This window comes from Sorex araneus, chromosome 7 (genome assembly GCF_027595985.1).
Source record: "Sorex araneus isolate mSorAra2 chromosome 7, mSorAra2.pri, whole genome shotgun sequence".
NCBI classification, from domain to species: domain Eukaryota; kingdom Metazoa; phylum Chordata; class Mammalia; order Eulipotyphla; family Soricidae; genus Sorex; species Sorex araneus.
The window spans coordinates 65,639,835-65,664,445 of NC_073308.1; the positions used below are offsets into that span (position 1 = coordinate 65,639,835).

The 24,611-nt window shown below is 42.3% G+C and overlaps 2 protein-coding genes across 3 annotated transcripts in view; one reads left to right on the forward strand and one right to left on the reverse strand.

Moving 5' to 3' along the window:
- Positions 1-1,382: 1,382 nt before the first annotated feature.
- On the reverse strand, positions 1,383-24,598 carry ABCE1 (ATP binding cassette subfamily E member 1). 2 transcript variants are annotated; one of them, XM_055144185.1, is made up of 18 exons: positions 24,445-24,598; positions 19,456-19,580; positions 18,496-18,581; positions 16,120-16,217; positions 14,901-15,018; positions 14,356-14,493; positions 14,157-14,226; positions 13,665-13,761; positions 12,561-12,650; positions 10,298-10,419; positions 7,615-7,836; positions 6,432-6,491; positions 6,273-6,331; positions 5,410-5,520; positions 5,182-5,324; positions 4,952-5,074; positions 3,437-3,548; positions 1,383-1,869 (listed from the first exon to the last, which is right to left on the reverse strand). In XM_055144185.1, the coding sequence occupies exons 2-18, from the start codon at positions 19,556-19,558 to the stop codon at positions 1,822-1,824; spliced, it is 1,800 nt and encodes a 599-aa protein (XP_055000160.1). In that variant the 5' UTR covers positions 19,559-19,580; positions 24,445-24,598; the 3' UTR covers positions 1,383-1,821. The 2 variants fall into 2 exon arrangements, with proteins under 2 accessions (XP_055000160.1, XP_055000161.1); XM_055144186.1 differs by having other exon boundaries at positions 19,456-19,577; positions 24,445-24,571.
- The window catches only part of ANAPC10 (anaphase promoting complex subunit 10), a 48,550-nt gene continuing 48,001 nt past the window's right edge, over positions 24,063-24,611 (forward strand). Inside the window, exon 1 of the mRNA XM_055144192.1 lies at positions 24,063-24,159. The gene's annotated coding sequence lies outside the window, so the exon portion shown is untranslated. The remainder of the gene's footprint in view (positions 24,160-24,611) is intronic.

The following is a 24,611-nucleotide window of genomic DNA, read 5'->3' on the forward strand; positions in this document are numbered from 1 at the left end:
TGCAAGGCAAACGCCCTACCCGCTATGCTATCACTCCAGCCCCTCCTTTAGTATTTTAATCCTTTAGTATTTTAATAGTTTTTACACTTAAAAATATAAATAACTATGAGAGGGTTATGTGGTAAATGTTTTGCTTAGTTTGTAGAATAAGGAAATGAATTTTTTTTTAGTAGCTAAGATTTTCATGTTAGTATCTAATCCTTTCCTAATGCAGTATAAAGGTTAATATCTAGAATCATTAAAATTTTTCATTTACATAAAAATGCATATTTCACCCAGTCTGTTAAGTTAAACTTAGGTTCTTACAGTAAATATTCCCTTTAGAGACAAAATACAAAGTGAAAATAACTTTTGTCTTATTTTATTCAATATATTTGAAATAATTCACAAATTAACCTATCCTTAAAAATAGGCACTGCTTATTTTTAGTATAATCCCATTTATGTACAAAACAAACCCTTTACATATTCACACTTAGTTAATTAAGTGCCCAAGAGAAAAAAGCACAGAAAGTAAATGCAAACATTGGTAATATCTGAGGGGATATAGTCTGAGAGAAATTATAACTATCCCATGTTTTTCTATATTAAAAAAAAACTATAAATGGATTGAGTTATTTTTGTAAAGATTTAGACTGACACCTACTAAAACCATACCTTCTATCCATTGCTTACATATTACTGGGAGTTTCTATCATTTCAAGGTCTAAAATTGGTCTAATTTGTAATTTCCCCCTCTACCATGCTTGCCCCACTTGTAGATGTTAATTTCAGTTTAGGACATTAGTCAGAATATCAATGTTCACATTATCAATCACTTAACTGCTTCAACTCCAGAACTTGATCAAGTTTTAGAAATATTTATATACAGAACTTGAGAAAAAAGTCTAATGGATTTTGATAATGTGTTTTATATCTGACTTTCGGTATTAAGGGATATACTCTGTATTGCTATCTGAGGTCTTGTTTGTATTAGTGTTGCCTGTACACAAGTATGTGAGTTTTTGCTGCCCATCTGAAATCTATAGCTTACCAACTATAGATATTTGGACACCCACTACAGATTCTGAGCCTGTACTTTGGAGGGAAGCAAATAGGCTTTAGATAAGCTTTTCTCCAAAACTTGATGTAAATGCATGTTTTAAGAAATTTACATTGAGAAAAGTAGAATATCACAATCTAGAGTAAATAAAGCAAGGGATTTTCTGAAGGTAGAGGTGAAATGATTTTTGAGAAAGGTAATGAAAAGCACCAAAAAACATTATAAAACAATGCTTAAGGTTGGTAACAAATAGCCATTTCCAACAATGATTATTTATATAAGTAATCTTTCTTTGTAAGGTAAATACACAGAAAACATATAGTGCAAAGACTGAAACCAAATAACAAATATAATCCTGAAGTTTATTTGTCAAATTTCATCAGTGGTGTCTTCAACTGGATTTTAAAATATAAGGGTAGTTTCATTATCTGGCATTCTTGGCAAACCATGGAAGTACAGAAACCTTATCCCAAGATTTTTAAAAAGGGGCAACACTGGTTAGCATTTGGTACGTGGATATAATACACCTACTGAAAATCTCAGACATCATGGAAACTTGGAGGTAATTTTTAAAGCTGGAAATGTCTTCATTTTAGAATGTAACACACAAAAGGAGTCTTTAAGAACAGAAAAGTGGTATTTTCTGTGTTTAGACTATTAATTCCGATGTTACATTAATCACACTTCAAGATCCAGAGTGTGTGAGGCATAGAACCTGATTGCTTTTATTACAAAGTCCCAATTTATCTTTTTAACAAATGGCTTATCAATGTTCTCAGTCTAATCATCCAAGAAAAAGTAGTTTCCACTCTTCTTTTGTTCTACGTCCTAAAGAAGAAAAGAGACACACCCAATCAATACCATTCTCCTTCACAGAGATGCAGCTCTCCTGAGAGGGACGAGGCGCTCCTTGATAACAGACCTGGGCTTTCCTTCAGGCTCCTCCGCTCCCCACCGCCACCCTGTGGGGGAACCCTTGGCCCACCGGAAATGAAATGGCTCAGAGGAAAGGCCTGGTCTTTGTTCCACAGACCACCTAAAAGCTCAGGGTTCAAAAGGCAGTAGAGTCAATGTTCGAAAAATCTACATACAAAATGCAGGCAACAGTGACTCACACCCAGTCCCGTGTGCAGACTGGCTACTCTTTCAGCTGGCTTGGCCACTCCCTCTCAGAGTGAGATGTGATGGAGGGGACACAAATCACAAAGGGATGTGGCTGGGCATAGGTTCATAAGCATCTACACTGAACTGAAACCTGTACAGTGTTTCGGAACTTGAGAAAATGAGGGGATGCACTTTTAGTGTCTAGAGTTCGCTCTTCTGCTCAGAATGCTTTATAGGATGCTGACAATACTTCAGAGTGAAGTATTTATTCTGGCCAGAGAAGTACATGAAGGCAAAAAGCACCTAGGCATTGTGCGTAGGAAAATAAACTGTCTCTTGACTTCTAAGAATCTTCAGTTTAGCAGCAAAGCTACATTAGTGCAAATATGAAAATAAAATGCTACCGAAGAGGTCTGCAGCAATCCCCCCCTCCCTTTTTTTTTTATTGACACCCCGGGCTGTGCTCAGGGCTTACTCTTAGCTGTGCATTCAGGGATCACTGGTGGGGCTTGGAGGGCCACATTGGGGGGGGGGGGCAGGCTTGAACTTGGATTGGTTATGTGCAAGACGAGCTCTACCGGCTGCACTACTGCTCCTGCCCAAGGTGTAACAGATCTGAAGCTGCTTAGCGTTAAACATAAGATGGTCATGTGGTCAAAACTTTTTGGCCACACCAAGTGATGCTCGGGTTACTTCTGAATGCAGATCACTGCCACGAGCGCTGGCAGTACCACTCCTGGCAGTGCTCGGGACAGTATGGAATGCCTGGGATTGAACTCAGGTCAGAGGCATGCAAGGCAAACAGCCTACCGCTCCAGCCCCCAGGAAAAACAAATGCTTTGAGAATTCACTTTTCTTGAGATACCAAGAAATTACGCCCTCTGGAAAAAAAAATCCCTTTTAAGAGAAGGGTATGGAGCTGTTTTGTAAACGAAGCAAAAACAAGTAAATTAAAACAATGTTTTCTTACAATTTGATGCTCACTGGAGCATGCTGTTAAGATGTTCAAAGTATCTTGTGTATGCACACACACACACAAAAACAAAAACAAAAACAGGGAAATGCTGACGGTACTGGCAAAAGCTCCTTTCAGTGGTGAATCAGTACCTTCCGAACACATTTTAAAGGTAACAAAATGTCCAGAATAACAACAGTGGGGAGGACTCTGCTTGCTCCAGCAGCAACACAGAGCCACACAACTGCCTCCCACCAGACCTACATTAAACGGGAGACGCCAAGTCCTACAAATAACTACATTGAAAACTCACCTATGGCTTGGTTTTCTACATACCTTAATGGAGTTGAGTTTGTTTATTCTTGGCCGATAGTTGTTTGGATCTCTTCTGAATGTAATCTCAAGCTGAGACAGAAACTTATTCATGCCAGCCAAAAGGGTTTGAGGACTAGGGGGTAAAAAAGATCAACAGGACATTGAATTTTACCTCCTGACCATAACCATCTGTTGGAATAAGTATTTTCTGGAAGCATATGGCTGAGAGTATCACAGCATATAAGACATTTTATGTTCATGAGTGTTTTGCACAAAAATATCCAAGCTATTCTAAACAGATGCAGTTTAGAGGAGGAAACAAGAAAATCACTTGCTGCAAACAGTATTAGAAGGGAAGAGCTTTTCTTAACCTCCCTCTCAGATTCCTCTGCTCACTGTACACAGTAATTTCGGGACACGCTGTGAAATGGAACCCGTGGAACCCTGGTGCACATACAAGCATGGGCAGTGCCTGACCGCTGAGCTACACCTCAGTCTGCTGTGCTCATGCTACACCATGCAATATTATCACCAATGTGAAACATTCTAAACATTTTGCAAGTGCAAAGAGAATTATAGATATGTTTTATTTAAATTAAGGAGTTTGCCTAACTCTTCCAAGAAATACAATTCTTAATAACTGGTCTAATTTAAAGGGAAAACAAATGAATTCTAGACAGTTCAATAAAAGCGTTTTGATTTCTTTGATCAAATAGTCAAACAGCAGCTCCATTTTTTAAGATACCAGGACACATTAGGGTAGAATCACATAAAATTACTTTTTGTTTTGGGGCCACCATCTAGGGGTGCTTGGGGGAGCATGGGGTTTCAGGAAACAAATCTGGGCGTCCGTGCTAACCATGCCCTCCAGCCCACTGACCCATCATCTACTGCTGTTTTCTGTAGGTCAAAACGTTTAATATTGGAGGTTTTATATGGTTCAACCCTGCTCATGTAGAATTTCTCAACCTCAGTGTCAGGGCTTCTCTACTAGAATATTCTCAACCAGATCAGTAAGGAAAAGTGTAAGGAGATAAAGCTGCTTTAATGGCAAGAGCGCAATAGCAGACACCTGTCATCTGCTGTGAGCTTTACCGGTGGCAGTGTAAAAAAGGGCAAGTCACAAAACTTCTCTTGGGCCTTGTTTTCTCTGCCATGTGTCGTGTGTGATGTCAATTGGTTTGCAAGGAATTACTGCAGACCCAAAATCTAATATATCAGTTCGGGAAATCCAAGTCATAAAGCAGATAAAGATTAGAATGAGAGAAAGGGTCAGAGGCCTGAGCTCTGGACACTTATGTCCCCAGCAGTCTACAGAAGGGCATAGAATAGACCGGGAATTACATTCCGAACAGCCCCATACAGAAACGTGAAATGGGAAAATAGAGTGACAGAATCATATCTAGATTGCCTAGCTCTCTTTCCCTAACAAACCAAAACTGTGTGACATATTTAAGATTTAAATAATAATTATAAATAAATTCTAATTGTCAGAACTTTCACTCCAGTTTTGAATAATTGAGAAGGCAGTTTTACCTGTTTGCAACTGTGTTCTTGGATGGAACACCATCGAAAACGATGACTCGATCTGCAAGATAGGTGGCCATGATGAAGTCATGTTCTACCACAAAGGCGGTCTTCTTTGCGTGGAGGATGAAACTGAAACACAGAACATCAGAGCCCGTTCTAGTTCTCTATGGCCAATGATCACTCAGTACAGCTGTATGAAAATGTGCCCCGTAATCTTCCTAGGAGAAGCCCGTTACCGTTTGACAACTCGAGCAGCCATCAATCTCTGCTCAGAATCCAAATAGGCAGATGGTTCATCGATTAAATAGACATCAGCAGGTTTGCCCAGACAAAGGGCTAGAGCTACTCGCTGCAGTTCACCACCAGATAATGTCTGGACCTGTTTGAAGAAATTTAGCAAGTCATATAGAGACACCTAAATTTGAAAGCAGTAAGACAAAACAGCAAATATTATTTTAGAGTACCTCTTGATCAATGATATTTTCAATCTGCAGAGGCTTCATTACGTCAGTTACAAATTGCGGATGAGTATAAGCATCTCTGATTTTTTCATGTAGTAACTGTCTAACACTGCCCTGTTTATAGTGGGGGGGTGGGGGGATAAAAAGGCATTAAGATATTAATATAAAAATTTTCTAATTAACAAAGTCACGCATCAGAGTAAAAGTAAATACATTTGCATCCCATAGGGTCCCTTGTGCCTGCCAGAAGTGATCCTGGGCACCACTGGGTGTGGCTCATAAAAAACGAAACTAAGTAAAATAAGTTCAGAACATGCCTTACCTTATGGATCAGCATAAAAGTATTGCCTGGAGCTAGGGAGATAACCCAAAAGACTAGTATGCATGCGGTTTTCAGTACCTCATGATCCTTTGAAAACAGCAACGAACTTATCCTAGTGAGGATTAGTGTTTTTTCATGTGCTTACTAGCTATCTGTGTATATTTTTTGAAAGTATGTCTGTTCCTTCTCCATTTTTAAACTGAATCGTGAAAGTTATTTACATGTACTGAACATAAGCACCTTACTGGAAAATATGGTTTGTAGTTACTTTCTCCTCTTCTGTGGGTAGTGATTTGTTCCCTCTCATAATAGATTTTATAAGATGCATTTTTAAGTTTCCCAAGGTTTATTTTGGAAAAAAGGTGCCAAACAGATTTCAAAAACATTTTTTTGGTACTGGAAATGAATCAAGAACCACATTCTTAATATTTTCAGGGCCCGCTTTTGATAAGACTAAGGATAATAATATAGAAGGTTCTGATCAGTGAAGACTCAAACCACAGGTATACCATACACTTCTTAAACAAATAACAGAATAACTTACAGTTGATTTGGGACTGATTTTCTGTGGCTTATAACTGACATTTAGAACTGGTACTTCTCCTGTAAAACAATGCAAAAAATAAGACATAAACAAAAGTGCCCAGATCTTTAAAAGTTTACCATGTGAAATCAAGTTCAAGACTCATAATCACAATAGTACCTCCTTCATCAGGTTTCAGTCTTCCAGCAAGCATTCTAATAAATGTCGTTTTACCAGTACCTGGCAAATAAAGGATAACAAATTGAACTGAAGGATGCATCAAGTTTAATCTAAACTGCAAACTGGTTTTACTACAGATTTCTTAAAGATATACATGGACACCACTAAACTCCGAAGGTCATTCAGAAAATCATTTAAAACCTCATGATTTGGGCTGCAGCACATGCTTTTGCTTGCAGGAGCCTGTGTTTGGTGTCTGGCATCACACAGCCTGCTAACGCACAGCTCGGGGCATAGCCGCTGAGCAGTACGGGGTGCAGCCCCCACAAAACCCCCTCCTGAGTCACCTGTCAGAGTAACCTAATTAGGAGGACTGCAGACTAGTTAAGGGTTAAAATGAAGCTTAGAGTCAATGGTTAGTTTGAAATAGACTTACTTAGCTAAAACAGCAGTGCACACAATTTAAAACAATACAGGCCTTTATGACAGAAATGCATTATAAAGTGTACTTCCGTGAAATAGCTAAGTGCAGCCAAAGGCCCTGCAGGCCAGAGGGCAGCCCCAAGGGCTGAGTGCTTGGCTGTATCCCTGCATGGCATACTCCCTTGAGCACTGAGCATGGGACAGCCCTTGAACAGCTTTGAATGTGGCCCCAAACACAAAACAAAACCTGTAACATTGCAATAATCATGGTAAAAACACTTTTCTCTAGTTTTGCCTATGGGAGTGGGGGGTGCCCAGGGGGAAGTTATTCCTGCTCAGTGCCTGGGTATTGCTCCTGGCAGTGTCCTGGGGCGATGTGGTGATGGACATCTAAAGGGCTCCTGCAGGCAACACAGGTGCTCCAGTCCACTGAGCTGCCTTCTGTCAGCTTTTTCTCTTTAAGTCATGAAAGTAATATCAGACATTCACTTCTCAAATTCATCCACAGATCTATTTGTGATGACAATGTAGTATTTTTTAAACTGGGTACACTGGAACTATAACAACTTAAAAAAGTAGGTAATATTGAATTTATATAAATGTTCTTAATCTTACAATGTTAAAAATTTGAACTACACAGAAAAATGCAGGGATTCAATCCAGCTCTCAAGCCTTTCACTGAGTGAGTTTTCCATGCAGTAATAAAAACTACTAGATGGCAGAATGGAATTTCAGGTATTACCGAGTAAGGAAAACTTACCATTCTCCCCCAACATCACCATGATTTCAGAATCTGTAAACTCTCCAGCTACAATTGCCAGCTCAAACTCTCCCATCTTTTTCTTCATTCCAGGGTACTTATACATACACATCTTTTTCACTTCTTCTTCGTTTGCTGTCTCAGCCACTTTAAAAACAAGGGATGCATCTCGAAATCTCAAATTTTCTGTTGGAACGTAGCCATCCAAGAAAATGTTTATGCCTGTTGGAAAGTCACAATTTATAACAGATTAGTCAAATTTCAAGATGTAACTTTTTGCAGCAAGAAATGATGTACATTTCTGTGGAATGCACTGTGAATGGTGTTTTGATGTAAATTCCAGTTCAAGTAACTATGCACATGCATGAATCTGGCTTTTCACTATGTGATCCTTTTGCCCCTAGTGCTGGGGACGGAACACAAGGCTTCACACGTGCAAGATACACACTCAACTTGGGGTTACCACTTCTACCCCAGACCTTTTTTCTTTCTTCCCTCTTTTTTGATGGCCAATGGAGGTGGGACACACCTGGCTGTGCTTAGGGCTTACTCCTGGCTTTGTGCTCACAGATCACTCCTGGCAGCACTAGGGACCATAAGAGTGTTGGCAACTGGAGCCAAGTAAGCCACATGGAAAGCAAACCTGCTATACTATTGTTCCTGTCTCCATTTCTGATTTTTTCTACACAAGATTTTCCCCATCAGGTTTTATGTGAGAGCACATAATCCCTTTCATGCCATACTTTAAAATCTAAACTGCTTTTATTCCAGGAATGATTGTTAGATTTAAAAAAATAGAATGCTTTTATAGACTGACATAAAATAATATAAAAGAGCTTGGGAAAAAATTTAAGTTCCAAGTTGTAATTATTCATTTTCACATGAAATAGAGCTATATATTGATATATAAAGTCAAATACTGAACTCTCCAAGCTTGACTAGAATTGGGAATGGGTGACCTCCCCACATCTCCCTGTTCTTCTGGAAGCCTGGCAGTCGTGCCCTTGAACTGCCTATGGTGCCAATATAAGCTCATTCATGGCCATGACCCAGAGACTCACAAATAAATCCCTTGGAAGAGAGCAACAAGCTGCAGAGATGCCTCTGGACCCCAAAGTCACCATCCAGTTAAAAATGAATTCCAGGGGCTGGAGAGATAGATAGCACAGCGGGTAGGGCGTTTGCCTTGCACGCGGCCGACCCGGGTTCAAATCCCAGCATCCCATATGGTCCCCTGAGCAGGGCCAGGGGTAATTCCTGAGTGCAGAGCCGGGAGTAACCCCTGTGCATCGCCAGGTGTGACCCAAAAAGCAAAAAAAAAAAAAAAAAAAAAAAATTCCAGTTGTATCACTCTATTTAAAATTTCAGAATTCCTGGAATACCATCTCATACTTTATGCCACTGATGTACCAAGTAAGTAGCGCACTACATTTGATGGGGTGTAAAGTAGAAGGCAACCAATTAAGGATTAAAAAATTAAAGGTTTCTCAAATCTTGACTTAAAAAAAAAAATATATATATATATATATATATATATATATATATATATATATATATATATGCACACACGTTGATGGAGTTCAGGGCAGAGCCTGGCAAGCTACCTGTGGCATATTCGATATGCCCAAAATAGTAACGACAGGTCTCATTCCCCTGACCCAGAAAGAGCCTCCAATCATTAAGAAAGACGAGTAAGGAGAGGCTGCTAAAATCTCAGGGCTGGGAGGAATAGAGACGTTACTGGTGCCCGCTCGAGTAAATTGACGGACAATGAGATGACAGTGATGATGCACACAAAAACCAATATTAATACCATGTTAGTAATAAACAAACACCATGTCAGTAATCTCTTATACAAGGGCTTAATAGCTCCAGCTTAACAATCTTCACACACTTTCCCCTAAGGAAACATTTTAGATCATTTTTAGAGAAGTATTCACAACAAACAATACAAAATAAATTACATAGGTCCTGCTTTGGGAGCAGGCTTTAGGGTGGGAGTGGAAAAATTTGAAATATGATGGTGGGATTGGATAGAGAATATTGAATGTAATAAATTATGAACAAAAACTTTATAAAAATAAAATACATGAAAAAAAATCCTGTCAAGGAAAAAATAACATATAAAGTCAAACAGAGGAAGAAGGATACATAGAAATGCAAGGCCAGAGTCTCTCTTTCTAGACAGCAGAAGGAATAAAGGAAAATACACACTAAGCTACCTTACTGGACTCTTGTGGGTAGTGTTAGTACCACAAATAAAATCTGTACCAAAGGACACAGGGTATATAGATAAATTCAAAACAAGGAAACAAAATAAGCACTAAATGAATTTGAAGATACATTTTAAGAGGTTTCCCAATGGGTATTGGCCCGTGGAAGATTCAAGTGAAGAAATAATAAAATCATTTTGCAGAAGCCCAAACACAAAAATTAAAATTTAACAAATAGTAAAAGACCCCTCAACCCAAAGAAACAAAAACCCGGAACACTTCTTATCACTGCAACAGAAAATTCTCCAAAAAAGAAATAGATTTTGAATAATAACATATGTAGAGTTTTCTAACTGATAACTCAAAATCAGAATTCTAAATAGTAGAGCAACCGGGTATTATACACTGAAGAATAACAATACATTTTCTAAGCATTGAATAGAAGAGAAGAAAATACTGTGAAAGATTACCTTCTCTTACACTGAAAGGCATTGTGACAACACCATAAGCACTCGGCACGCCATATAAACAGCAGATGAAGTCAGAGAGATAGTCTAACACACTTAGATCATGCTCCACCACAATGATATATCTGAAAGTCAATATAGATTTTTATTTGCAAATGGAACATTACATATGTAATAGAAAATATTATGTAACTTAAAAACCACTTACCACCGTAAAAATATCAGAAGACTGTACTTTTAAAATTTAAAAGACCCCATCAGACAAAAAAAAAAAAAAGTAAGACCAAACACCAATGTTATTATTTCAAACTGTTCCCCTAAACAGGAAAAAAAAGTTACTAGCAAATTAAATCTATTTCATGTCTATACATTTCAGTATAATTTCAATATTATGTATATATTTTTTGGACCACACCTGGCTCAGGGTCTACTCCTGGATGTGCACTCAGGGATCACTCCTGATCAGGTTTGGGGGACCCCCTAGATTGCTGGGATTAAGCCCATGTCTAGCACTCTACTCTGTACTAATGCTCTGGCCCAAATACAGACCATACTAAAAATAAAAAGCAGAAGTAATTTTATTATCAGATGGAACCTGAACTGCTTGGGTATCATTCTATCCAGCTTATGCATCAAGTCCTTCTACTCATCCTTCTCCAGGTCAGCAGCAGTGGAGGTAAAGGGAGATGAGATGACAGATTTCCCAAGCCAAAAACCTTCTAGTTGGCTGGGAAGAAAAGGAATAGACTGGGAGTGTCTGGTTGAGAAGCCAGAGACCAAATGAAAAAATTTGTTTTAAGGACAGTATCACCTAACAAAGGTGAGAAAGAACAGGCTGGCATACGGGGCAGGGCATCTAAAATGGCAACAGAGAGTACCAGTAGAGTAGCAAGTGTTGATGCAGCAACTTAACAGATGTTCAAAACACAGTGTTCTGTAGATAAATCAAATTCCAACCCCACTTGTGAGGTTCCTGCACAAATAAAAATTTACCAAGAGGCCAGGGCTTACAGTTCAGTAGCAGAGCGCCTATTTCCAATGTATGAGGTTCTGCGTTGGATCCCTGGCATCAAAGCGAAAAAACCCAGGAGCCAAACAGAAACACCACTCCAGTCTTTCACTACAGCAACTATCACTTCTTCCTCTTCCAAAGACTCATGGGGGGGCCAGAGAGAGAGTACAGAGGGCAAAGCAGATGTCTCGCATGCAGCCCGTCTGGCTTCAAATCCCCCCTGCATTTAGTTCTCTGAACCTGCGAGGAAAGATGTCTGAGGGCAGAGCCAGGAGTAAGTCCTGAGCAATTAGGTGTGACCCAAAGCCTAACTGCCCTTAGATGAGTCTCTAAGTTCCAAATGACTTGGATTTTCTTTCTACATTTCCAGCCCTTCAGCTCCTTTCTCTCTGCATTTAGAGAACAAACTGAACATGTCTTGTACTCTGAGTAGCCTGCTGTTCCACATCTGTACCTAAGGTTCATGAATAGATCTGAAGCAGTGAGTTCAGTGAGATATATAGGCTCCTGTTCAAGCATTCATCCGTTCACTGGGATTTGGTTCTTCTCAAATCCTGGCATTTACATTTGATAATTTAAGGAACGCCTTTGCTTCTTGCTCCTAAGTGGTGGTCACAGCTCAAGCCCCATCAGAGATAGGCAATATCCCTCGGGAATGCCAGGTCCTTGGTTTCATCTCTTCAGTTACACTTCTGTGGATTTTAAATACTAGGGATCTTCCTTACTTTCTTTAGATGCGCTGAGTGTTAAAACAGCCAACCACGAACAGTCCGGGATTCTAATTACAGCTTCAGCACAGTGAATGTGTTGGCTCAAACTACATGTGGCTGACTGTCCTGATGTTAGACTTATCAGTAAAATGGAAACACCACAAGATTCTGACTTTGCAGAGTACTATGGAACTCAAAAATAATACAAAGACTATAACCTATGGAAACACTGGCAAAGTACAAAACATTGTGATTATTAACAGATTACTAATCTTGTGCTCAGTCCCCAAACGAGTTACTCTCATGATCATGAAAATGTTTGGGATTTTGTGTTTGGATTACGTATCTAGTTGAGAATATGGTAAAAGCTTAGGACCTGTTTCCCAGAAATCTCGATATACAAGCTAAAATATTGTTTTCAGAGTATTTCATTTCCGAGGTATTCCTAGGCTCCCTGGAAGCAGGTGGGACAGCAGATAAAGCTTGTTTTAATGTAAAAGTTCCGAGACAAAAGAACAGGAGCAGACACCGAAAGTGGACTCACCGATCTGGATTTATCAGTGATCGGATTGTGATAGCGGCCTTTAAACGCTGCTTGACATCTAGGTAGCTGGACGGTTCATCAAACATAAAACTATATATGTAAATAAAAAGAAAATAAAAAACAATTTTAAGGACAAATGTTACTTAACCGTGTAGATTATTTAAATATTACTATGTGCATCTATACTATATTTACTACATATAGTGTAGTATATATATGTATACTATATATTGTATATATATGTATACTACATATACTGTATGTATATAATATTACTATAATCCTGTATATTACTTAAAAAAACCAGGATAAACTTTTCGGTTTAGCAACAGTAAATAAGCCCTGTTGGTATCAATAATGAAGTCTACAGAATAATGGAAAAATTGTCCATATTTGATTTAGAAAGAGAAAAAAATCACGAAAGCAAGACCGTGCACGGATTCTGAGACGCTGCTAGACTAGCCCACCAAACTTTATCTCCTCATGAAAAATATTCTGACGCCTTCCTAAGTGTTGCAGAGTTCCTCTCCAGCGCTGGGAGAGCCAGCTGCGTGAGAACAAACAGCTCGTGGGAAGGCGGGCGCCACAGCGAGCCAGAGAATGTTCTGGGAGGAAATGGGAGTCTCTACTGCCTGCCAGAGAAGAAATGTGGAAAAGGGTGGGAACTCCGAGGTATCTGGGCGAAGACAAGAGGTAGGAATTATGTCCCTTTCCTTTTTCCTCTTTGTCAGACGGCAAGTCATCTAGCTGTAGGGTAACCTGCAATTTTTCACTTTTAGACACTTGAGGTCTTTTTGAAAACGCCAGTTGATGACTTAGCTGGAGAGCTTAAGTCCAAAATAATTCTTATGCACAGAGATATTTTTAACAATTAACAACAGACTTTGTAGGGAACCCACAGAAAGTATTTTATCTCACGAGATGTTTGTCCTGCTGTTGGGAGAGCAGGGAGACGGGGCAATGTCTGGCAATGAGCCTTTTAGCTCAGAATTATAGCCAGACACACTAATTCCATTTATTCTTGCAAAACCACTGGCCTGTCAGCAGCATTTCACAGAACTTTAAAGGGTGGAGTACGACATAGGAAGAGACCAAGGGACCTACATATCAGCTTTCTGTATGCACACGACAGCACAGGCAAACCTCTGTAGCTCTCCTCCGGAAAGATCTTCCACATTGCGTTCTTTCAGATGGGTCAAATCTACAAAGAGAGGTGCTGTGTTCAATGTCAAGCTTCAGCTGGCCTCGTCCAGGCAAAAATGCATGCTGCGTGTCATTTGGGATTTGGATATTTCAGTCGAAAATTATGTGACTTCATGAAAAAGTGAGAATTTCCATAAGTAAGGCGAGTATATTTACCTCCAAGAGCTAAGTATAGGGTTGGATAAAATGCATACACAAGGCCGGAGTGATACCAGAGTTTTAAGGTGCCTGCCTTGCGCATGGCTAAACCAGGTTCATTCCCCAGCACCCTATATAGACACAAGCCTGCCAGGAATGATCCCTGAATGCAGAGCCAGGAGTAAGCCCTGAGCACCACCGGATACAGCTGCCAAACAAAAACAAACAAAAATAATGCATACACAAAACACTTACCAAGCTGCTGACATACAATTGTTTGGGTTTTTGTTTCATCCTTTCGGTCTAAAATAGATCCGACTGTTCCCTGTCATAATATAACAAGAAAATAGTTACTACTTTCCCACAAAACTAGAAATAGTTAAAAGTTGAAATGAAATTTTTATATATCTTATACCCTGCTAATACACGAATTCCTTTAATAAAAGCGACTTACCTTTGCAGCCTTGGGAATCTGGTCTACATACTGAGGTTTGATAATGGCTTTTAAGTCATCTTCTAGAATTTTGGTAAAGTAATTTTGCAATTCAGAACCACGGAAGTAGGTCAAAATTTCTTGCCAATCAGGTGGATCCTAGACACAAACAAATTTATTACTACAGTAAGGAGAATGGTGTTATATATCCAAATGAAATTCTTCTAACTATGTAATATTATTCTTAGAGGTAATTACTTGAGAATTAAGTATGCCAATTCATAATGGTTTAAGGAAGCTTAGAATTATCAGTTAAGTCTAACAGATTTTAGTGTGAGAGGAAAAACATGTCATCAATATAATTTTTCAACATTAATTCCACAAGTAATCTTGGGGAGTGGGGGGAAAAAATCACACATACCCTCCTTCAAATCTCATCAAATCGATCCAAAATATCCCACAGTCCTCCCACTTTCTCCTTCAGTGCTGGGTTTAGATAAAGCTAAGAGCCTCAAGCATGCAAGGCATGGAAAAATAATACTCATTTATAAGTTGGGAATACATACATCGTACTTTCCAAGATTTGGCTTTTGCTTTCCTGCTAAAATTTTTAAAGCAGTTGACTTTCCAATCCCATTAGTTCCAACTAAGCCCAAAACTTCTCCTGGACGAGGAATAGGCAACCTGCAAGAAGTATACAAAAATAAAGAAACCCGGGTTTAATTAGAAAATGCCATAGGCTGTCAGTGACCTATTTCAAAGCACCTGCACCTCCCCACCCTCCCATTAGTAAGCTGGGAGATATGTGCTGGATGGGATTAGCTATTAGGGAAAAAAAAATCCAGCCAGGATTAACTCTAAACTGTTAATTGTTAGAAAATATCACTCCAAATGTCCTTCCTTCAATTCTCATGGCAAGCCCGCTGTGAAAGCAGTGTCTGTGCGGGAGCCTCCCTGACTGTGCGGCGGAGAGCTTCCAGCAAGGCCCCAGAGCAGCTGCAGCCTCGCGCTGTGCTTTTCGTTGGCGGTTCTCTTGGGCCTGCTGTTTACTTACAAGCAGAGAAGGGCCATAGCAGTCAAACATTCCATTTCACTCTCCCTGCTGCAGTGGGCCCCTTAGAGCTGGCAGGTTGAGAAATACCTTTCTATTAGTAAAATCTGGTCCCCAGATTGAGAATATTAGTTTTCAGATGAAAACCCTCAAAATATGCCTATAATCAATAAAAAAAAAATGCCCAAGTTCAGAGTAATATTTCCTGCAGCTAACTCTAGCAGGTAAGTAAAATCAAAGATACACCCCCCCCGATGTTAATTTGGGAGGGGCCCTACGAAGAGCGAGCCTCGATTCCCCTTGAATGGCAGAATCACCAGGGATGCTTACAACTTCTGGAGGCCCTGACCCCAGAGTTCAGAAAGTAATCCAATACAGCCAGAACCTGTGTGCACCTGTGTTCCCAACACCCCACCCTCTCCCGGTGATTCGGAGGTACAGCCTGACTCTGCACGGTTGTCGGAGTATTTCTCTTTGGTGCAGCGTTTCCCGACTTTACTCCCTTCTTGTGGTTCTCCCCTGTCCTAGTAGCTGGCCCTTAATCTTGAGCTGCCTTCCCTTCCCTTCCCTGATTTACTGATTTTCATCTGTTGCCCCGCTGGAAAAGCCCGGGGGTCCACGTGGCACCTGGTTGAGATGCACTGCTTTAACAGATAGTTAATACCTCTCTTCTCAATTTTTGCATTTCTTGGAAAATTTCGAAAGTGAAAAGGACGGCTGCCTTGAAAACATACCTGTGGAGCTTGAAGGCATTGGCACAGTATCGGTGTGTCGTTTCTTTTTCCAAGTTGCTTGGTAAATTGACAATTGATAGGGCGCCAAAGGGACATTTCTGTTATTTAAAGAATTTATCTTGCATTAGTTTTTACAGACACATTAATGATAAAATGAATAGATTTCCCCCCCCTCCAATGTTTATAGTATTGTACAAATTATTTTATCGGTTATTAGCTCCTTTAGGCCTGGCAATTGATCAGATGAAGTTTATTTAGAATCCGTTTTATGTTGGTTTCACAACTAGGGTTCTTAGACTCGAAATACAAACCCATCACCGCTGGCCAACTGTGGTCAGCACACAATCTGGTCTACCAGTGCACGAGTTCAAGTATTTTTTAATACCAGTGAATGAGAACTGGGCATTGGTTAAGGACCTGCCATGATTTCAGGTTTGTAAACTGTGCAAAATCTGCAGTCAGAGTCCTTCAATACCAGAACAGGGGGTGGGGCAGTGCTGGGGTGGACCCAGCGCCTGTGCATGCCAGAGGGCAGCTTTGCCACCAGGCTGTATCCCTGACGCCAAGGCCAAGACCTTTTATAAGCGTCTTCACTGTATTTGGAGATCCACGAAGATGTGAAATACTGTCTCACTTCCATTTTCTTATTTAAGAAACAAATGTTTTTAAAGGCAAGAATCCTATGAACTAGTTTTCCATTTACCTTAGTGGCAAGAAAAATACTCTACATGTCTAATATGTGTTTAGCTCTACTGAAAGATGAGCTTACAGAAATAGTGATATTTTGCTTTCATTTTATTGTAAGAAGGTTCCAAGTGAGTGTATGACTCCACATTAAAAGATGCTTCCCTCTACTTCTTTCCTGTCCTTGTGTTATGTCCTGTTCTCCCCTGTAAAAAAAGTCCTTTAAGGTCTAAAATGGCACTCTGGGATGTGGGTGTCTAGACTTAAGCATCAAAGAAGGCTTGCATATAATATTTGCCAAAGTAAGGACTAATATCTTTCTATCATGGCTTTTAAGTCTCTCATTGGAAAAAGAAGCTTCCCATTACAAATGAGTTAAGTAAATGTTAAAAATAAAACTTATTAACAGGAAGACCTTCAAATAATAAAGAAACGTCCAAGGACTAAGAACTGCAAAAACTGGAAGGCCACTGAAGAGTGATAATGTGGCCAGAAAAATTTCTCAGTAGGACCTATTCTCTGCATTCATATTTCTAAAAAGTTTGATAAAGACTGTGGAATATAGAATAATAGACTATAAGACGAACACCCAAGAATAGTAGAAATAAGTACCAGGAGGTTGTCACCATGGCTTGGAGGCTGTTCTCTCATTCTGGGCAACTCAGAGAAGGGAACAGCAAGTAAAATGTGGTTGTTGGTCATGTGGGGGAAAGATGATGCGGGCCAAATATAGACTAGAGACTGAACGCAATGGCCACTCAACACCTTTATTGCAAACCACAACACCTAACCAGAGAGAGAGAACAAAAGGGAATTCCCTGCCATAGTGGCAGGGTGGGGTGGGGGGAGACGGGACTGGGAAGGGGGGGTGGGATGTTGGGTTTACTGGTGGTGGAGAATGGGCACTGGTGAAGGGATGGGTTATCAAACTTTGTAAGGGAGAAACATGAGCACAAAAATGTATAAATCTGTAACTGTACCCTCACGTTGACTCACTAATTAAAAATAAACTATTAAAAAAAAAAAAAAAGTTTGATAAAGAATACCAGAGAACTGGGCCAGAACCAGTAGTATAGGGGGAAGGGTGTTTTCCTTGCACAAGGTAGACCCGGGTTTGATACCTGACACCCCACATGGTCTCTGAGCCCAGCAGAAGTGAACCCTAAGTGCAGAGTCAGAAACAAATCTGAACCCTGCAGATGAGGCCCCAAAACAACAACAGAAAGGAATGTTGGAGAATATCCAGCAAAACATGGAATCCAGTGACAAAGGTAATGTTCAGATAGGGTGATTTAATCAATCAAGAAACCAACAATATAGATTGTTTCTAGAAAAATGCTATTTCCCTAAATTTTTATTCTTTATTCACTATTTTTCATTTTGCTTAGCAAAAAAAAGAAAAAAAATCCCACAAGATTGACTCAGATTTTTCAGATTTCAATTTCAGTCTACAAGTTTGATAAAAAGAGCCGGACACAGTTCATCGGGCTGGAGTGTACGTCTGCTTTGCAAGCAGGAGGCCCAGGCTCGTTTCTGGAGGGAATGGTCCCTCGAGCCCCACTGGGAGCAGCCTCTCCCATCCCTCTCACACCTACCTGCCCTGGCAGCTGGAGGCAGCTCCTGAGCAATGACACTCCCTCTCCCCAACCTCAAAAGAAATTAAAATCAAAACAAATCTATAGTATCACTTACCTTAATACAAATACCACAACCAATACAAAGTGTTTCTGAAATCCATGCTATTTTGCTCTGGGGTGTGACTTCTATGCATAATTTTCCTGCCAAAATAAAAGACAAAATGAAGTTAACTTTCCTGACATCTTAAGTTTCTACACACTGGCATTTAGGCAATTATGATTCCAAACTTCCATAGAGAAAGCCAGAAATAGATCACAGAAATATACTTGAGAATATTTCTAAAAATCAGGCTTAAAAAAAAAAAAAAAAGACCAGAGCACTAAATTTATGCCAGTACAATGTGGCACTCCCAGGGCTAGAGCGATAGTATAATGGACAGGACACTTGCCTTGCATGTGGTGGACCACAGTTCAATCCCTGGAAGGAACCACAACTGCATCCCTAAACCCTGCCAAGAATAAGTCCTGGACATGAGCTGGAACCAGGAATAAACCCTGGCACTGCTGGTGTGGTCCCAAAACTAAAATAAACAAATAAGTAACAGGTTCATCTAATCATAAAATAAGCTTAGTTGGGGGCTGGAGTGATAGCACAGCGGGTAGGGCGTTTGCCTTGCATGGGGCTGACCCAGGTTCAATTCCCAGCATCCCATATGGTCTCCTGAGCACTGCTAGCAGTAATTCCTGAGCGAAAAGCCAGGAGTAACCCCTGTGCATAGCGAGGTGTGACCCCAAAAAAAGCAAAAAAAAAAAAAGCTTAGAACAAAATCTGGCCTTATTTTTATACTGAACGGGGGAAAAAAACGTTAAATGCTAATGAAGTGGCTTTCAACTACAGGCCCACAGATCTGTGCCACTCTGTAAAAAGCCACTGCTTTACTCTGGTTTTCACCAGTGTGGGGATCTGGGAGTAAAAAGGTTGCAAAGCATTGTGCAAAAGCCCATAAAGAATCATCAGGCCCATTTGTTTCCTTAGTATTTTTAAATCCTTCAACAAACCCAAAGCAAAGCTTACCCATTCGAACCACAGGACAACTCTTTTTGCACTCCTGCCGACACTTCTTAGGTTTACACTTGTCATGGTTGACAATAGCAATTCTTGTTAATTTATCTGCCATAATTGTAGAATATCCAGCTCTTCTATGAAAGAAAAAATTAACGCTATTTGGTACAGACAAAGCAACCAGGAGAGATAAACAATAGGCATGAAAATTAGGACATAAATTATCACTAGATTCAGATGGACTTATCAAAAAAGAATAAAAGACAATCCAGTAACCTAGTAAAGTTAGAAAAGTAAAAATAACAGCAAAGACATAAGGAAATGACCGTATTTATGATGGTCACCCAAAGTAAAAAGATACAGGGGTCAAGTTTACAAAATAAATGCCCAGATGAGAAAACCTTCCAAATACTACTGAGAGACAGCTTGAAGATAAAAAAGGAGTTGTTATAGAGAGAAGCGTTAGTGTCCAATTTCAACAATCTGAAGAGGGGGAAAAAACTCACCAACCTACAAATCTGGGTAGGCTGCGTGCAAGGCAAACGCCCTACCCATTGTGCTATCGCTCCAGCCCCTAGGGACAGCTCTTTCCGTAGTAGAAAGCTAATCTACTACAAAGCTAATCTAAAGCTGTTAAAACTAAAGAGGAAGGGGCTGAGAAGACATACACTTGAGAGATGAAAAAAAAAAATTGATCTTCAGGCATCAGCAGTGAATACTACAGCTGAGGAACACATTAAAATAGGACAAGGGCTGAAATGTAGAACAGTGGGTAGGACACTTGCCTTGCATGTGGTGGAGCCAGGTCTGATCCCAGCAGCCCATATGGTCCCCCGAGCCCTGCCAGGAGTGACCCCTGAATGCAGACCCATGAGTAAGCCTTGAAAACTGCTGTGTGGCCCCCAAGACAACAAAAGAGAAAAACAGGACAGGAAACTAACGGGAATGATAAAGCAGCTTACTCTCCTCCTCAGCCTAAGCATTACTGAAATGGCAAGTAACGATTAAGGTATATGGATTAAGGTACCTTCTGGGAGTGGCAAAAGGTAGCAGTGGAAAGGTTAGTGGGGCGTGTGTGCCTGCCCAGGACTGAACCCCAGACCTCATACATGTAAGCCATGAGCTCTGCCCTGGTCCCGTGCTTATCACTTTTCAGTCTTGATAGTAGTGTCATCGTTTACTTAGCCAAGGTGAAAGTGAACTTCAAGTCCTTTCACAATACTGAAGGAGGATAGATAGCAATCTCGGAATGGTGATTAAAACAAATAAACAATGCTGTTTGCATATGAAGGCTACAGTTTCTTCTACTCACCTTCACATCAGCTACTCTTGCCTGTGGCTTATCCCCACCAATGTTAACATTCTAGCATCTTGCCTCATGTTCTTTGCTCTCCCCCTCCTCTCTGCCTATACCAAGACTATTGGGAAGAGCTGTCCCCTAGGGGCTGGAGCGATGGCACAGCGGGTAGGGTGTTTGCCTCGCACGCAGCCGACCCAGGTTCGATTCCCAGCATCCCATATGGTCCCCCGAGCACCACCAGGGGTGATTCCTGAGTGCAGAGCCAGGAGTAACCCCTGAGCACCGCTGGGTGTGAGCCAAAAAAAAAAAAAAAAGTTGTCTCTAATGAGTGTTCCAGATCCTTTAACGTTTTTGTCGTCAGGGATTGGACTCGGGAAAATCTCTCTCCACTATTCTCTCGGGAAGGCCTTCCAGACAGGAACTTCCAATGACAGTGCCCATCGGCCCATCATTGGTTATTAGTTCTTACTTCAGGTTACCATTTATTAAACTAGATACACATTCTTTTTCTTTTTGGGACACACACAATGCTGCCCCTCAGCTGGAGAGGCGACAGAGGTTAAGGTACTGCCTGGCACACCACACTTGGGGCCCTGTCTCCTCCCACTAACACCATCAAGTTTTCCAGCAATATTCAACAATATCTACTTTGATCATCTGTAGTATTTCCTCCCACCACTCTTTTTTCTTTTTCTAGTCACACAGATTAGATCAGACTCTAATTTTAGTCACATCTATCCCTCAAATACAGACTATGCTCATGGACCAGGGCACGAGCTCTAACTCCCACGATGTCCCCTGTCACCAAAGGGATGATTTCCTCAGGTGTCACAGGGCTCCTTCAAGACAATCCTTGGGTGCATTGAGTGGCCAAATCTATTTGGGAGCCTTTAGTGTCACTTTTTCTTTGTTTTGGGGTCACAACCAGTGATGTTCAGGATTAGTTCCAGGTTCTGAGCTGATCTGTGCCTGACCACTCTTGGCAGTGGGGGACCATATGGTATATTGGGGATCATAGCAGGGTTGGCCTTGTGCAAGGCAAACATCCTAACTGCAATACTATCACTCTGGCCCCACTTTAGTCATCTTTTTTGGATCTGTTTTATTTCCAACTCCTCCACAATCAATTACCAAAAATTGAGTCAGTAATTAAAAATTAAAAAAGAAAGTAATTCCCTGTTTGAGTCATGGTAGTTATTAATATAGGACAGATAAATAAAAATTATTCGCTTATTGCCTCTCTTTCCTTATGATAAGCACCAAAATGGCAGGGTTGTTTTGTTCCGTTTTCCATGGCACTGGAATAGTGTCTGATGCATCAAAAATACAAAAATGAATATACACCAGATGAAAAAAAAAAAACCACAAACAAACCACTATTTCTATGCCAACTCCTTTCCCATCTGGAGTCAAAGACTTTTTCCAATTCTGGATTTGTAGGACAGCTACCTAATTAACCAACATTTCTTTCTGAAGAACTAGATGTACCTCCCAAACTGAGCTGTGCAAATTCCCACAAAACTCATTCTCTAGCAGCCTTTTTCAATCTGTTTAAAGTAGCTTCAGCCTTTCATTACTCAGGCCAGGATTCTTAAAGTCATCTTTAATACACAACCGCAGATTTCATAGACCTCATCTTCGAGCACAGCCAGAATCTAACTGCTGCTCACGCCTGGCTGTAAGCCATCATTATTTCTTATCTACATTACTCCTAATAGTTTCTAACACATCTCTTGGCTTCTTTGCTTTCCTCTATCCAAGCCTGTACAGTTCTGTCTGTGAAACGAGCCAGAATGGTTCTTTGAAAGCAGAAGCCAAACTGTGCCTCTCCTCTGCTTGACCAACGTCTTCTTCCCTACTTCTTCTGAGGAAGAGGCAAAGTCCTTCAGCTAAGCAGAGAGGCACTGTCAACCTGTGCTCGGTCTGCTCCAGCCTCAGATCCCCCCTGTCCTCAATGCCACACAGATGCTGGCTTCGGGGGTCTTGGCAGTACTCCTCTACCTGTAATGCTGTTCTCCCAAGCAACTTACGTGGCTTTCTCAGTGAACCTTCCCTACCTACACTATTAAAAAAACAACACTTAAAAATAGTGCATAAAGTGCTTTTCTTCATTTTCACATATTTCAAGTCCTAAAAAAATAAAATTATCAAAGACGACATTTTTGTGCAACTAGAAAACACTGCCAACTGAGTAAAAAAGCCGATCAGACAAGAAAAATGACAGAATGCATTTAATAATAATAAAAAAATCACATTCCTATATTACTTTAAAAGTTGAGCTGTGTTGGGGGAAGGGCTTTATTTTCTGTTCCAAGGCAACACACGACAGTCAAGATGGGAAAAGAGGGGCAGGCTCTTGGGACAAAGGGGAATCCCACGGCATTTCAGACCTGAAAGCAAACTTTGGGTCGGGAACGCAACCAACGCCCCAGTCACTGTCAGTCTTCCAGCTGGGAGGGGAACCAAGAAAGCCAGGCACACATATGGGATCCGCGTCTAAGGCCAGAACTGTCCCCCCCGCTGCGGAGAAACACTCAAAGGGCCGTTGCTAAGGAACGATGCTCGCTTTCCCTTGAAAAAAGAGTCGAGCCTGTGCCTCTGATTAAATTATTGGTCTCATAAAACAGGTGAGCAGGGAGTGTGGCAACAGCGCGCAGCTCAACCGCGCCTTACGCCGAAGCCACTTTGAAGGGGCACTGGATGGAGACGGCTTTTACTCTCCCGGCAATGGAACATTCTTTCCCACTAACAAATGCAACATTCTTTCCCACTAACAAATGCAACATTCTTTCCCACTAATAAATGCTGCGTGTGCGTGTGCGTGTGTGTATGTGTGTGTGTGTGTGGGGGGGGGCGTCTTGGGACCACAAACTGCTGAACTCAGAGCTCACTCCAGGCAGCAGGGGGGGTTGGGGTGGATGTCTGCAGTGCCAGGGATGGAACTGGGGGGTCCCCGCGCGCCAGGCAGGTGCGTTAGTCTCCGTGCCACCTCTCCTGCACCTGGGGGGGGGGGGGGTTGGGGGAGACGTGCGTCTGGCGTTGGGCACACCAGCCCCGACCCGGGCCGGCCCTGACAGCTCCGTCCCCGCGTCCTCACGGCGGGGCTCTAGCGTCTTCGCCCCGCCCCCGACAAGACCCCCCCCCCCCCGAAGGGAACCCCCGGCCCGGGGAGCGAAGCACCCCCCCGCGCCCCCGCCAGCCCTGACCTGGGGCGGGAGGGGGGTGGGGCGGGGTCCGGGGATAAGGGGCGCAGCGGCCACCTAAAGGGAGAGGAGGGTGGTCGCGTCGCAGGCACCCAAGGGGGTGCTCTGGGGGCGGGGGGGGCGCGCACGTCGCCGGGGGGCGTCCGGCCCCGCGCGCCCGCACCGGCGGGGAGCGGAGCGGGAGGAGCCGCCGACTCATGGCGGCGGGATGCCGTGAGTCACGCCGCGCCCGGCGGCCGGAGGGCGGCCCGCGACCCCCGCGTCCGGCTGCCGGGCCCGGGCAGGGCGGTTCGGCGGGGGCGCGTCGGGGGCGGGGGGCGCGGGCCCCGGCGGCGGCGGTCGCGGCGCGAACTGGGGCGGGCGGGTGGGTGGGTGGGCAGGCGCCGCGCGCCCCGGCCGCCCCGGCCAGCTGCCACGCGGAGGCCTCCCCGGAGGCGGCTCTCGGGGCACGGCCGTCGCCGTCGCCGCCGCCCCGCACCCCGGCCTGGCCCGGCCTACCTGGAGACGGCTCGCGGCTCGCGGCGGGCAGCGCGGAGGCCGGCTCGCCCCTGGCCTTGACGTGTCGGTCACACGGCGTGCTCCTATACGGCCGCCGGCCAAAATGGCGGTGCCCAGCCGCCGCCTCGCGCTCGCCATAGGCACGCAGTGCGCGCGCGCGGCCGGGC